The sequence below is a fragment of the Garra rufa genome, chromosome 6 (genome assembly GCF_049309525.1).
Source record: "Garra rufa chromosome 6, GarRuf1.0, whole genome shotgun sequence".
NCBI lineage: Eukaryota > Metazoa > Chordata > Actinopteri > Cypriniformes > Cyprinidae > Garra > Garra rufa.
This window is the reverse complement of record NC_133366.1, coordinates 857535-869983: the sequence shown is the minus strand read 5'-3', so window position 1 is coordinate 869983 and position 12449 is coordinate 857535. Positions and strand designations below refer to the sequence as shown.

General features: G+C 35.7%; 1 protein-coding gene across 2 annotated transcripts in view; it reads right to left on the bottom strand.

The window, feature by feature from the left end:
• Positions 1 to 12441, bottom strand: part of LOC141336140 (uncharacterized) — a 132027-nt gene extending 119586 nt beyond the window's left edge. Inside the window, exons 1-2 of one of the 2 annotated variants that reach the window (XM_073841671.1) lie at positions 12331 to 12441; positions 10783 to 11722 (exon numbers count right to left, since the gene is read on the bottom strand). In XM_073841671.1, coding sequence (XP_073697772.1) covers positions 10783 to 11722; positions 12331 to 12342 — 952 coding nt within the window. In that variant the 5' untranslated portion in view covers positions 12343 to 12441. The remainder of the gene's footprint in view (positions 1 to 10782; positions 11723 to 12330) is intronic. The other variant, XM_073841673.1, reaches the window with a different exon arrangement.
• Between the last annotated feature and the right edge of the window lie 8 nt (positions 12442 to 12449).

Genomic DNA, 12449 nt, shown 5'->3' with positions numbered 1-12449 from the left:
TCAATGGTTTCTTGCTACTAGTGTGCCTAATCAGGTGCTATGTATTTGGAACCCTTTAGCTAAGAAAAAGGTTCTTTATGGAACCCTTTAGGGCAGGGTTCCTCAATACATCCAAACATCGCAACCATTCAAATACGAGAAGCGCACTGCACTCCCAACAAAATGGACAAGTTTATAATCTTATAAATATTAAACCTTTTTACATGATTCATGATTCATTGAAAGGACTTGATGTTACAATCCCTAATGTTGCACCAAATCTAGGATGGGTGGGCGCTACACAGCTTATCCAACTATTAAAACTACATAATGAGTGACTGATACCTCCTTTGTCATGGGAAACACTTGTTGGTTCAACTTGAGTTCGCAATTTTAATGTGGGCTACATGCTTCCTTTAATTTATTTTCAATATCTGATGTAAACTATCTGTTGTTGCTTTCATTCTGGCTAAAAATGTCACGCAATATGATATTCAAACTCATATTATACCAATTTAACAATTGATAAAGCACATAATCATTGCCTGAGATTATCAAGAGAAATCGCAGAAATTTGAAACCAAATCGAAAATAGAATCCCTTTCACCTGTCACTGTCGCGCATGGTTAGGGAAAAAAAACTACATGGAAAAGATAAATTTTATCTCGTCACGTCTGATTGGGACACAGTGATACAGTTTGATCCCCCCCAAAAATCTAGATATAAAAATATTAATACTGACAGATCTAATAACTGAACAGTTGACTTTGACCAGAGGTTGCGTTAGACTTTAACATTGTCCGTCATTTTGACAGACAGGGTTGTACAAATGCCGTCATAATCTGTTATTCATTTTAAATTTAATATTTTAATTATAATAACACATTTGATTGCATTTATTTGCTACATTTATTTTAACGTTCTCATTTTTAGAACCAATATCGATTCTTAAATCCCAATCGATCTTTTGGTCTATGCTGTTTTCAGTTGATGAATGAACACTAATAGTGCGCCTCCTATCCAATAAATCGCAATAGGCTAAGTTCTTACTTTTGAGATGAAACAAAGTCTCAGATTTCAATGTTGTTCAATTAGAAAATAAAAGCAATAAAATACCGTTTTGGTGCTCTGTAATGGTTCTTAATAGATCGCTGTAGTTTACACTGGTTACTGCGCGTAATCAAACACTTATATATTATTGTTCTTTTGTTGGGTTGATTACTTCTATTGTCCTGATTAGTAAGTAATTTTGGATAAAAACCTCTGCTAAATATAATGCATTTATTGTGTCCTTTTATACTTTTTTGACAATCTGTAATCTTTGGCTAATCATAGATAATCTTTTTTTTTCTCAAATAAACATGTTATTATAACATGAATGTATTTTGAAATGAAGTAAGTAATGTGTTCTTTGTCCTTTTTTTTTGAGAAAAAACAAGTAATTACCGGATTGTTCTGCTGGGTAAAACTGGATCAGGAAAGAGTGCAACAGGAAACACCATCCTGGGCAGAACTTGCTTTAAGGAGTTTTTTACCTCTGTGTCTTTAACCAAGAAATGTGATGCAAAGAGCGCAGAAGTGGATGGCCAGAATATCACTGTGATTGACACACCGGGACTCTATGACACATCAACTGAAATAAGAGAGCTTAAAATGCAAATAGCAAAGTTATTTGATTATTCTGGTGATGGGATTCATGCAATTCTGCTAGTGATCAAACTGTGCACTAGATTTACAGAGGAGGATCAACAGACTGTAAAGTGGATCAAGGATAACTACGGTGAAGAGGCTTCAAAAAACACCATTGTATTGTTTACAAATGGAGATGAATTAGAGTACAATCACATAACAATTGAAGAATATTTAGATCAAGGAGAAAAGCTGAATGAGCTAGTTCAGCAGTGTAGGGGAAGATATCATGTTTTCAAAAATAGAGATAATGATCGTACACAGGTCATTGAGCTTCTGGGAAAGATAAAGAGAATGATGCAGGAGAACAACTATGAGCTTTACACTAAAGAGAAATATAAGATAACGCAAAGATATTTGGTCGTAGGAGGGTTAATAGGAGCAGGACTTGCAGGAGCAACAGCTATAGGAGCAGGTGCTGCTACTGCTACAGTAATTACAGCTGCAGTGGTGGGGGGTACAGTTGGAGCTGGAGTTGTCGGTGCTGTCGGAGCTGGAGTAGCGATATATGAGGCTTCAAAATATTTAAAGAAAAAATATAAAGACGCTTGAAATAGGATACCATTGATAATAAAAACTACATAACTACAAAACTGTAAAAATTGTTAGCATGTTTGATTTTGTATCTACTTACAATTCAAAGCTAACTGTAATCATTAGACTGTAAAGCCCCAATTCATGCTGATTCATGTAAACATTGTATACTCACATTGTAATTTTGTCCTATTTCTTTGTATATATATATATATAGTAATAATTACTCAGTACTTTTTGAACAATACTTTTATTATTTCTGTGTGTTGTGTAATTTGCATGTCTAGATCCCCTGAAACAATGTTGATCTTAAAGCACTGTACTTCCTTTCAATAAATTAATCCACAGTTTACAAATTGCATGCTTATTCTTATTTATTTATTTACCTTTTGCCTCATTTTTTATTTATTTATTTATTTTATTTATTTTTTGTCATGTAAGTATTTTAAACTCTGATCTCCTTGGTGGCGATTTCAAACAAAAAAATAAAACTTTTACACCACTGTTAATTCTCAATAAGAGCTTTAGAAGTCTGACAGAAATAAAGTCAATCTGGTTAGTAAATGAGTGAAGCTGGTGTTGCTGTTTGTGGAGTTGTTTAATTTCGCTCTGCTAAAATCTTGTGAGATTTAATGTAGTTTCATCGGTCATGAGAAGTCATGAGCGGAATAAATATATGGCAGGACTTTTACTTTCTGACCCCTGGACTTTCCACCTCTGGCGTGCTGTAGTTTCACAGGATTGGTAATGCAAATCCTAAACATATAAACTGCTTCAGTGTTACTTTTACACTCTTGTAGAGTGAAACCATGTATGGCCCCACCCATTCTGGCAGACTGCATTGCCATAGGTTGGTGCAGCTCTGCTGCCAAGCCATTGGTTAATTTTTAATTCACTGCATGAATCAATGGCCATGCAGTTACACTGCATTATTTAAAAGGCTTCAGTCCCCAGAGAAAATGAGTTTTCCCTATAAGCGCCTTAGCAGACCCAGTACTCATTCCCATATCTCAGGGAACCACGTTAGTAACAGTGTTGATTGATTGATTGATTGATTGATTCCAGTTTATTTCATCCAAGGCTGTGGCAATCCAGCCTGCCAGAATGGGTGGGGCCATCTACAGAGATGGAAAGTCCAGGCTTTGAAAATAAAAGTCCTCACCAGTATTTTGTTCCAATCACCTGGATTTGCTAATTACCACAGTTTTTCAGCAGGAGGTCAGAGATGGTACCAAATCGTTTCTTTCAAGTCAAAAACAAATCTTGAGTCAAATCCCAAATCCTCAAAGTGTTAAAGTGTTAAAGTGATTTTATGTATAATCAACACAAAGTAGTACATGTATGCATGAGTAGATATGTCACATAAACAATAATTACAAGATTACATTGGCATGGAAATAGATTATATAAAACACGGACCTTGTCAAAGATGTGTTTATTGTATCACAAAACCATTTATACATATACAGTACATATAGGCCTATAGAGGATGAAAAAGAAAAAGAATAAATGAAACTACATGACAAAAAAAAGCCTATTATTTATTCTATACAATCGTTTTGTTTTTTATTGATCATATCAAGTATGTGAGTTACTTTTATGTAATGCAATGTTATGTTTATTATTTGTTTGTGTAGCCATAGGACATTTTTCAAATTTAAGCATTTTGTTCAGTGTTATTTTTTTTAAGAAAAAACACGCAACACGTCGTGCTTGTCATCACAGAATCTGACCAATGAGAGTGAAGTGTGCCGTCATCAAGGTTTATGCAGCCGATTTTGAGCAACTGCATTGCCTGACCTCTGCGGATAGTCTTGTTTTATTCTCACGGTACTTTTATGGAACACATGATCGTAAGGCGGATGTGGCGCCGAGCAAAGTCGGACAAATGATCTAACCAGAAGTCATTGCTTTTGTCAGGCGGCAGCCATTTTTTTGCGGCGCCACATGAAGTCAAACACACCTAATAATTTTTCACAATGCCGTGCATGATGGGAGTTTGTATTATGTTTTACCCAGTATGCATTGCAGTATGAAGCATTTTGTTGATTGTCACCACTGCTAAAATTAATATGCTGGTTCTTGATGTCTGTGTGTGTCTGATTAGCATTAAATTTCAAATAAATTAAGTAAATAATAATAATAAGCATTTACTATATTAGCAGTTCTTTCTTTACTTCTACAGAGTTGGTAAAGCAAATCTGTAATACTGAAAAGAGAATTAATTAAATGTATTGTATGTAACGAGCCTAGCTTATAATGATTGTTTCACCATAAAAAAACAGTAAACAACTGTTATCTGACCCTCCTACTATACAACACTATATCTATTGATGAAAAGATTTAACATGAAAGTCAAAGGTCAAGAGCCCAACTAAAGCAAACACTGATATTCATGATGCTGGCATTTTAGCATTTTAACTAATAAAACATCAACATCGGATCCTCTGTAATTCTTAGTAACAGCAGGTGTTCATCACTAATGCACAATCACCATTTAATTAGTCACTTTATTAACTTTAACTTCTTGAGGACTAGGGATTTGATTCAAGACTTGTTTTCGACTTGAAAGGAAGGACAGTTAGGCCCAGCCTGCAGCCGCACAAATCTCTGCTATGGACACACTGCTAGGCCAAGCCCAGGCCTAGATAGCAACATAATATCGGCCCAGATCCAGCCCACATGTGGCATGATGATCTGGCCCACATGCAGCGTGGAATGATGGCACTTGGGCGGACCGCTCCTTTTGATCTGGGCCAAAAGCAGGCCATAGCAATGCCACATGTCACAGCCACGAGCAAATTAATGAACCACAACTCTTATACAAATCATAAAATCGGTGTATATTAAATATAAAGTCATCTCAGCCTTAATAAACCCATTAACAAGTATAATCTCTAAAAGGAAAGAAAAAAATAAAAATAAAATAAAAAGAAAGACAGAAACACAACTGACTGTAGCCAGAAGAAGGTCTCAGAAGTTCCTCACTGAAAATTAACAGGTTTAAATCTACTGTTTTTTTCTTCTTCATTTGAAGCCACCATAATAGTGATTAGCCCATTAAAGGGGTCATATGATGTTGCTTAAAAAGAGTATTATTTTGTGTATTTTTTGGTTTATGCAGTTTGAGGTTCAAAAAACATAATTTTCCACATACTGTACATTATTCTTGCTCCTCTTTGCTCCGCCTTTCTGAAACACTGAAAGATTTTTACAAAACTCAGTGTTGATGGAAACTCTCTGATTGGTCAGCTATTCGGAGCGTTGTGATTGGCCGAATACCTAAAGCATGTGGCGGAAATGTTATGCCTCTTACATGCAGTTTCTAGGCGCGATGAGACAAAAACAACAAAACCCATTTTAAATGAGGCATTTGTTGCATCCAGTGAAAAACAAGGAACTGAATCCTATGCCCCTCTTTAAAGAGGTCATTGGGTGCAAAACTAAACTTTACATGTTGTTTGAACAATAATGTGTGTTGGTAGTTTGTGAACACAACCACCATACAATGATAAAAATCCACCCAGTGGTATTTTTTTTAACTTCAAAAGTAATATCCCCTTTTTAAAACCAGATTATTCTCAGCTTCTTGTCGTTGTGACGAAATACATTTGATTGACATGAGCGTCTTACCTTAGCCCCGCCCTCAACGAGCTGAAACAGTCCAAATACGATCACCATTGTGTGACTCAGGTGCAGAGGAAGACTCTAATTGAGCGATTGAGGTGTTCTGTTGTTGGATGTAATAATGAACACAGCAGTAGCCATTTACTCCCGACATCTGAGACACTGAAGATGCAGAGGATTAATGTTACTTTCTCTGGTGTATCATTCGTGATGCAGCTTCACCCACAGCAGAAGTGAGTATAAGTTTTTTTTTTTTTTTTATGCATCTTTGCAAATGGCCTTTCTTAATAATGTGCTTGTTGGCAAGTTTCGCAGTTAAACGCGGCTAAATGCAACTAAACGCCACAGAGGTGGGTAGTCCAGGGGTCAGAAAGTAAAAGTCCTGCCCAGGGCCGGCCCAAGCCTTCAGGGGGCCCTAAGCAGAACTTTATTTGGGGGCCCCTCTGTGCCACCAATATGACAAATTATGGTCAATCCTTTATTATTCGCACACTGTAAATCTGTGTTGCTTACATCATACCAATGTTTTTACCCTTGCTATGATCTTTAATTGTAACAGTAGCAAACCCAAAGGAGTAGGCAGGTGTTAATTTGCACTTTAACATTCAAAGTCTTGCAGTACCAGTTGACAAACTTAATGTGGTGTACTGAAAAGTGGCAAAATAACTTAGTTGACAATGCTCTCACTGTAAACACTTTAACCACTTTCATTTATTTTTTTATTTTTTTTTTTGTAACATGTAAAAAGTGAAATACAATCAACTACAAATAAAATAAATAATAAAATATAAGGCTAACGTTAACCACTTTTTAATTTCTTTTGGTCAGAAAAAATTTGCAAAATGTAAAAAGTGCAATAGGTACAATCAACTACAAATAAAATAAATAATATAATAAAATATAAAGCTAAATACCAAAGAACTACAAATTAGTCAAATACAAACAGGGTATTTTCTATATGAAAAGACAAACTAACTCAACTTTACATTCCACCTCAATATTCCACTTTCCTTAGAATTTGTGTTTCCTTGCTTTTCTGGAGGCAAAGTCATTTATGATATCATGATATCATTATGATAGCTTACTTTTATTACAAAAATATAATCTAGAAAAGTTATTTTTACACAGAAAAACTTGAATCTTAACCCAGCTAAGTATGTTGTATTATAATATATTAATATCGCAAAGCTTAAATTTGTGGATGTTAAAAAAAACATTAACTTTCTTGTTTTCTTAATTAACTAGCCAGCTAACGTTAGCTTGCAATTTAGCCTCGTTTAGTTTATACTCATTTTTTTTACTTACATTTATCTTGCTGTTTTTTTCTCTTCCTCTGATTTCTTCCGTTTTCTTTTCTCTGCACCAAAAAGATATGTCCTTTTTTGTGACATTATTAGTTTTTTCCTGCAGTGACGCTGCTTCTTCAATATATTCAAGTTACCTCAGTCAGGCATCGTATGGCTGTCATACTCCAACTGTGCATGCATCCTGCAGCAGCCAGTTAAAATAATATTGAGTTGTTTTTTTTAATTGAATAATGGATTTCATCACCAATATGATACCCATTGAAATATTATACATATATAAATAAAAAAAAAAAAAAAAAAAAAAAACTATGTAATTTAATGTACTTTTGGGGGCCCCAAGCAGCCGCTTAGTTCGCTTATGCCTTGGGCCGGCTCTGGTCATAACTGACGAAAATAACCGTCTTTTTTATCCTTTCGGTCAAATTTTGCGCTGCAAAGATCAATCCTAGTTTTAACTTGTCTATAACTTGGCAAATCACCATGGAATAAGCGGGATAATCAATGGCTTGCCGTACATTAAAGGATTTAAAATGCACTTCGCGAAGCCAACCACCCTCCTCTTCGCGTCGGGCGGTTATTAGCCTCCATGTCGTGCATTTAAAATCCTTTAATGCACGGCAAGCCATTGATTATCCCTTACATATTAAATAAGGATTTTGCCTTATTCTGTGATGTGAAACCATGTCAGATCACAAAAGAAAGTTATTTCAAACACTCGACTGATGTTATTAAAATGTTCTCTTTAGACAGCAGGTTTGTAAACGGACTTAAACCCATGGAAAAATCCATGCAGGCGTTCTATTGAGGTAAATTTGAACGATTTTTTGATGCGTTCGACACAAATGCCGCACTGTACAGCTAGGTGCGTCACCCCAGTTATGTAGACAGAAGGTGCGTGTGGCTTGAAGTTGCGTTGCGCACACTGATCGGTGTATGGTCGCAAGAACGATTTGAAAGCTTGCAGAACCGTCTGCGTTCCATAGCTCTGGTTTTAAATATGGATCTTTCTGCGCAGCGCCGCTTCAATTAGAACGCACCTAAAAGCTCAAATTACAGCCTCGCAACCGCGGGGCCCTCCCCTTAAGATGGGGCCCTAGGCGACCGCCTGTATCGCCTGTTGGACGGGCCGGCACTGGTCCTGCCATATATATTTGTTTCACCCATGAACTGATGAAATGATTTCTCTAGAAGTGGAACAAAGCCCTACTCAAGTCACAAGCAAGGCAATTAAGTCTAATTAAATGATGATTGAGCATTAGTGATGAACACCTGCTGTTACTGAGAATTACAGAGGAGCAGATGTTGATGTTTTAGTCAAGAGGTCCTCACTGCAGGCTGTAGCGCGATGACATAGTTGGATCAGGTCCAATACGTACTGGACGTTTATTTATTTTTTATTTTTTATTTTTTTTTGCCATGGTACAAAGCAAGTACAAAAATGTCAGCATTATACATGTATATAATAATAAATAAATAAATAAATAAAACAAAACTTTAAACAATATAAATTAAAAAGATGAAACAAATTGATAGTTTTAAAAGCCTTAAGATTTTTGGATGATGAAATAGTTTGGATATACTGTTGAACCTTTTTTATAAAAATAATAAATAAAGGATTTTGTTGAGTGAATTTGCAGCGGTGAATATGAAATTTTACAAGTAGTAATAGTAGGTTAATGATAAAATATACATTAATTTTATCTTTTTTGATAATGGACATAGTTAGGCGCGTGCACGGTGGTTTGTTTTGTCGACGTCAAAGACACATGCACAGTAGTGATCTCTGAATATAATACGAATGCGCTGGTTTAAAGGGACAATATTGTATTGTGATGATATTCTAACCTGTGTACTAGTAGTGATGAATATTAATAAGTAATAATTGATGAATAATAATTTACCCAAATGTGATGCTTAAGTTGTGATGCTCTCTACACACATGCAAAATGTTAAAATTTTAAAGTTAACTTTAGAGCTTTTTAATTTAAATGTAATGGATTAAAAGCATAATTTCTTAATCAAATATTATTTTCAGTGAGTGTATATACAACATATTAAAATGAAGCCATTGTATTCAGGTCATATTTATTGTTGAGTGGAAGCAAAAATGTCATTTTATGTGTCATTTAAAAAATATATGTCTCTATTTCATTTTAATTCTAAAATTACAATACTGTACATTAAGAAAGAAGACGAATAAGACTACCGGTAAGTAAGTACGTCAAAAATATTCTTCAGTAAAAGAAGACGGGGAATTATGTGTCGGACATGTGCTTTTTAAGTGCCAAATGGTTACAGTATACTGTTACAGCAGCTTTTTGATGTGTTTTTGACACGTTTTGACAAGAGTTACCTAGTAACGTTGTTAGCTGGTGCATGTATATGTTATGTCAATTTTCAGACAATGAAGAGAAAGTCCAGAATCAGACTATTGATCCCTGTTGGGAAAGACCTGTTACATAAACCAAAGATGTGATTGTTTCTGTACTTCCTTTTATTTGTATCTGCCAGTATCTGCTTTTCCCGAGTAACTGTTTTTGTTTGCAATAAATGTACACCTTATGCCAAATATATTTGCAAAATAAAACTGAATTGTTGTGCAACTCAAAATGTTAACTGTACTGTTATTAGTCCATGCACATTATATCATTAGTAACATTAAATATAACACAATAAACCAAAGTATATCAATAGGAGTTTTCTAAAGTCTTTACTACAACTGTAGAACAAAATTCTGAAATGATGGTTTATAGTTTTGGTGTGCAACCCCAAGATTTTAAGTGGCCCCATCTGGCTACCCCTATGAAAAATTTCTGGAGGCACCACTGCGCCTCACGACACTACTGCGCAGACTCCAAACGAATCTCTACTGCGCAGAATCTAGCTCCAAATGACGTCATTTCCCCCAAGATGGCTGCGGCCATATTGAGACGCATAGGCTTCACTTTTCTATATTGAAATGAAGCGGAGGTTTGTCCATCTTTGTTTACAGTCTATGGGAGCTACAGATGAGGTGGGCTACAAGGATCTACTTTATACACGGTGGCACCTGGAGTGTGTGTGTGTGTGTGTGCAGATAACTTTAAAGATATTAGCTTTTGACTGCAAAACCCACCTTCCCCAAATCTAACAGGATAGATGAGATGCCCCCACTCCTTAGTGTAAGAGACTCAAACGTATATACAGTTTTAATTTAACTAACTAGAAATATCTAGATGATAAACATTAAACTCAAGAGACAAGTTAAATGACTTCTTTCCTTTCTTTAGTTTCTTCACAGGAAAAGTGAAAGTATTTCATATTCAGTCAATTTGGAATAAAATAAAAGATTAACAACAATAAAGAAAATATAAAAAATGCGTTATTGTTTCCGTTGAAACAATCAAACTCAAACTTTGAAAAGTTCACTTCAAAAATCCGGGGAAAATTGATATTCTGTTCATAGACTTGTATAAAGTATCATGCAGTTTCAATGCATATCACTGGTCTAAACTTAACTTTTAACTCGATAAACGTTCTCAAAAACAGCGCATTCTTCATCAACTCACCGCTGCTTCTCTTCTCTCTCAAGAAAATAGTAATGGCGGTGCCCGCAATGAATTTCAAAATAAAATCTCTCGTGAAATAGAACTTGTAGATCCCCTACGTTCTTTTTCATCATCATTTTGCAAGCTTTCAATGCATTTCTTAGCATCATCAAGGGAAATGTGCTTTTCATTATATGCAAGTTTTACACTTGGATCCAGTTCACAGCAACTGAGACTTGCCTTCAGTTTTCTTTTAGGGAAGGTCAGGACATCCTTGCTGTGGAAGGCAAGACTAACCTGATCCCACACATACCGCACATGTGAATCCAATGGTTCTGGCACTGCTGTCTTTCCACGGATTGCCAGTTGGAAGTTGTGAGTTTCACAAATGGCTTGGGCTGTCCAGATGATTTGATGTCCGTCATAAGAAACCAATGGATTGGATTTTAGCTCTGGAAAATGATTGAACGTCTTATTGAACTCAGGGCTGTGAACGAGAACAACATACTCAATCTCCTGCTTAAACAGTTTGGTCTCATATATCCGGAGAACTGGATCTTGACCGTCACATTCCTGCTTCTTGTAGGCTTCCATCAGTTCAGTCAGAGGAAACGTGAAGCGGAAGTTGCCGTAGCGTGAGGTTTCGTTCAGGAACACGGGTGATGTGGTGAATTTACTCAGGAATGGTGGATCAGCTGTTTTTTCTTCTTTGGTTATTTCTGGGAACAATTTCTCGAGGTAATGCTCTTCAGCTGCTCTTATATCCGCTTCATTTATCTTCATGCTCCACCAGGATAATGAACTTCCATCAGGATCCTTGAATCCCTCTGACTCCCAAATGTCTTCAAGGCTTTTCTTGTTAGTGACATGAGCCACTTCTGTGATGTGAAATTCAACAGGACTTGGATAATCCGAGATGTCCTTGGAAAGATATGTTTGCGCTATTTTTTCTTGTCTTATATCATTTCTGCCTTTCAGATGCTGTATGGTAATTAATTCCCCCTCAAGGTATAGCTCTAGTATGTTGCGCTTGTTTCTTCTTGCTCTGAAGACTTTCTGCTAGGATAAAGTTAGCAATGTGTTATAAAAAAAAAGAGTAAACATAAATGTAACACAAAAGGCCAGAAACATGCAGGGGACATAAAGTAAAGCAAACACAAAGGGAATGTTCTGACATTTAGTCATGCAATCAGTGTACAGTATGTAATAAAGTGTCTTGCAAAGGTCACTTGGCACTACAATACAGTAAATATATTCTGGTTAATCATTTACAAAGATTACATCAATTGTGTATGTTCTAACTAAAATGTTTTTTTTTCTAAATAGAAATGAGATTATCTAAATACGTTATTTTAGTAAATAGTCATTTTAGTACCGCAGTAATATTTTTGTGTACCTATACAAAACCTAAGAACATTAACATGATACATTATATGAACTATTTAATTGCAAAGTTCTGTCAAATGACAAAGTCATTCTTTTGAAGACCACTGTGATTTATCAGTTAAACTTTCAGCACTAGAAAAGCTTTTGTATTAAATAATACCAGAGTACTGTACAATGATCACATATTCCATGTTTTTACTATCCTAGATTGTGTCTGCCTAGAGTTTGTCAGTTTGATGTTAAGATTTGTTTATGAAGTTAATTAAGAATTGCTTACTTACTTCAGTTGCCATTTTATGAGGGTTATGCTATGAAGCAAACAGTGATTCTTCCACTCTGTCTTGTGAAGACTGTGAGATCCTCCTGTGGTTTACGAAGTCTTCTGGTGTCCCTACTGCCA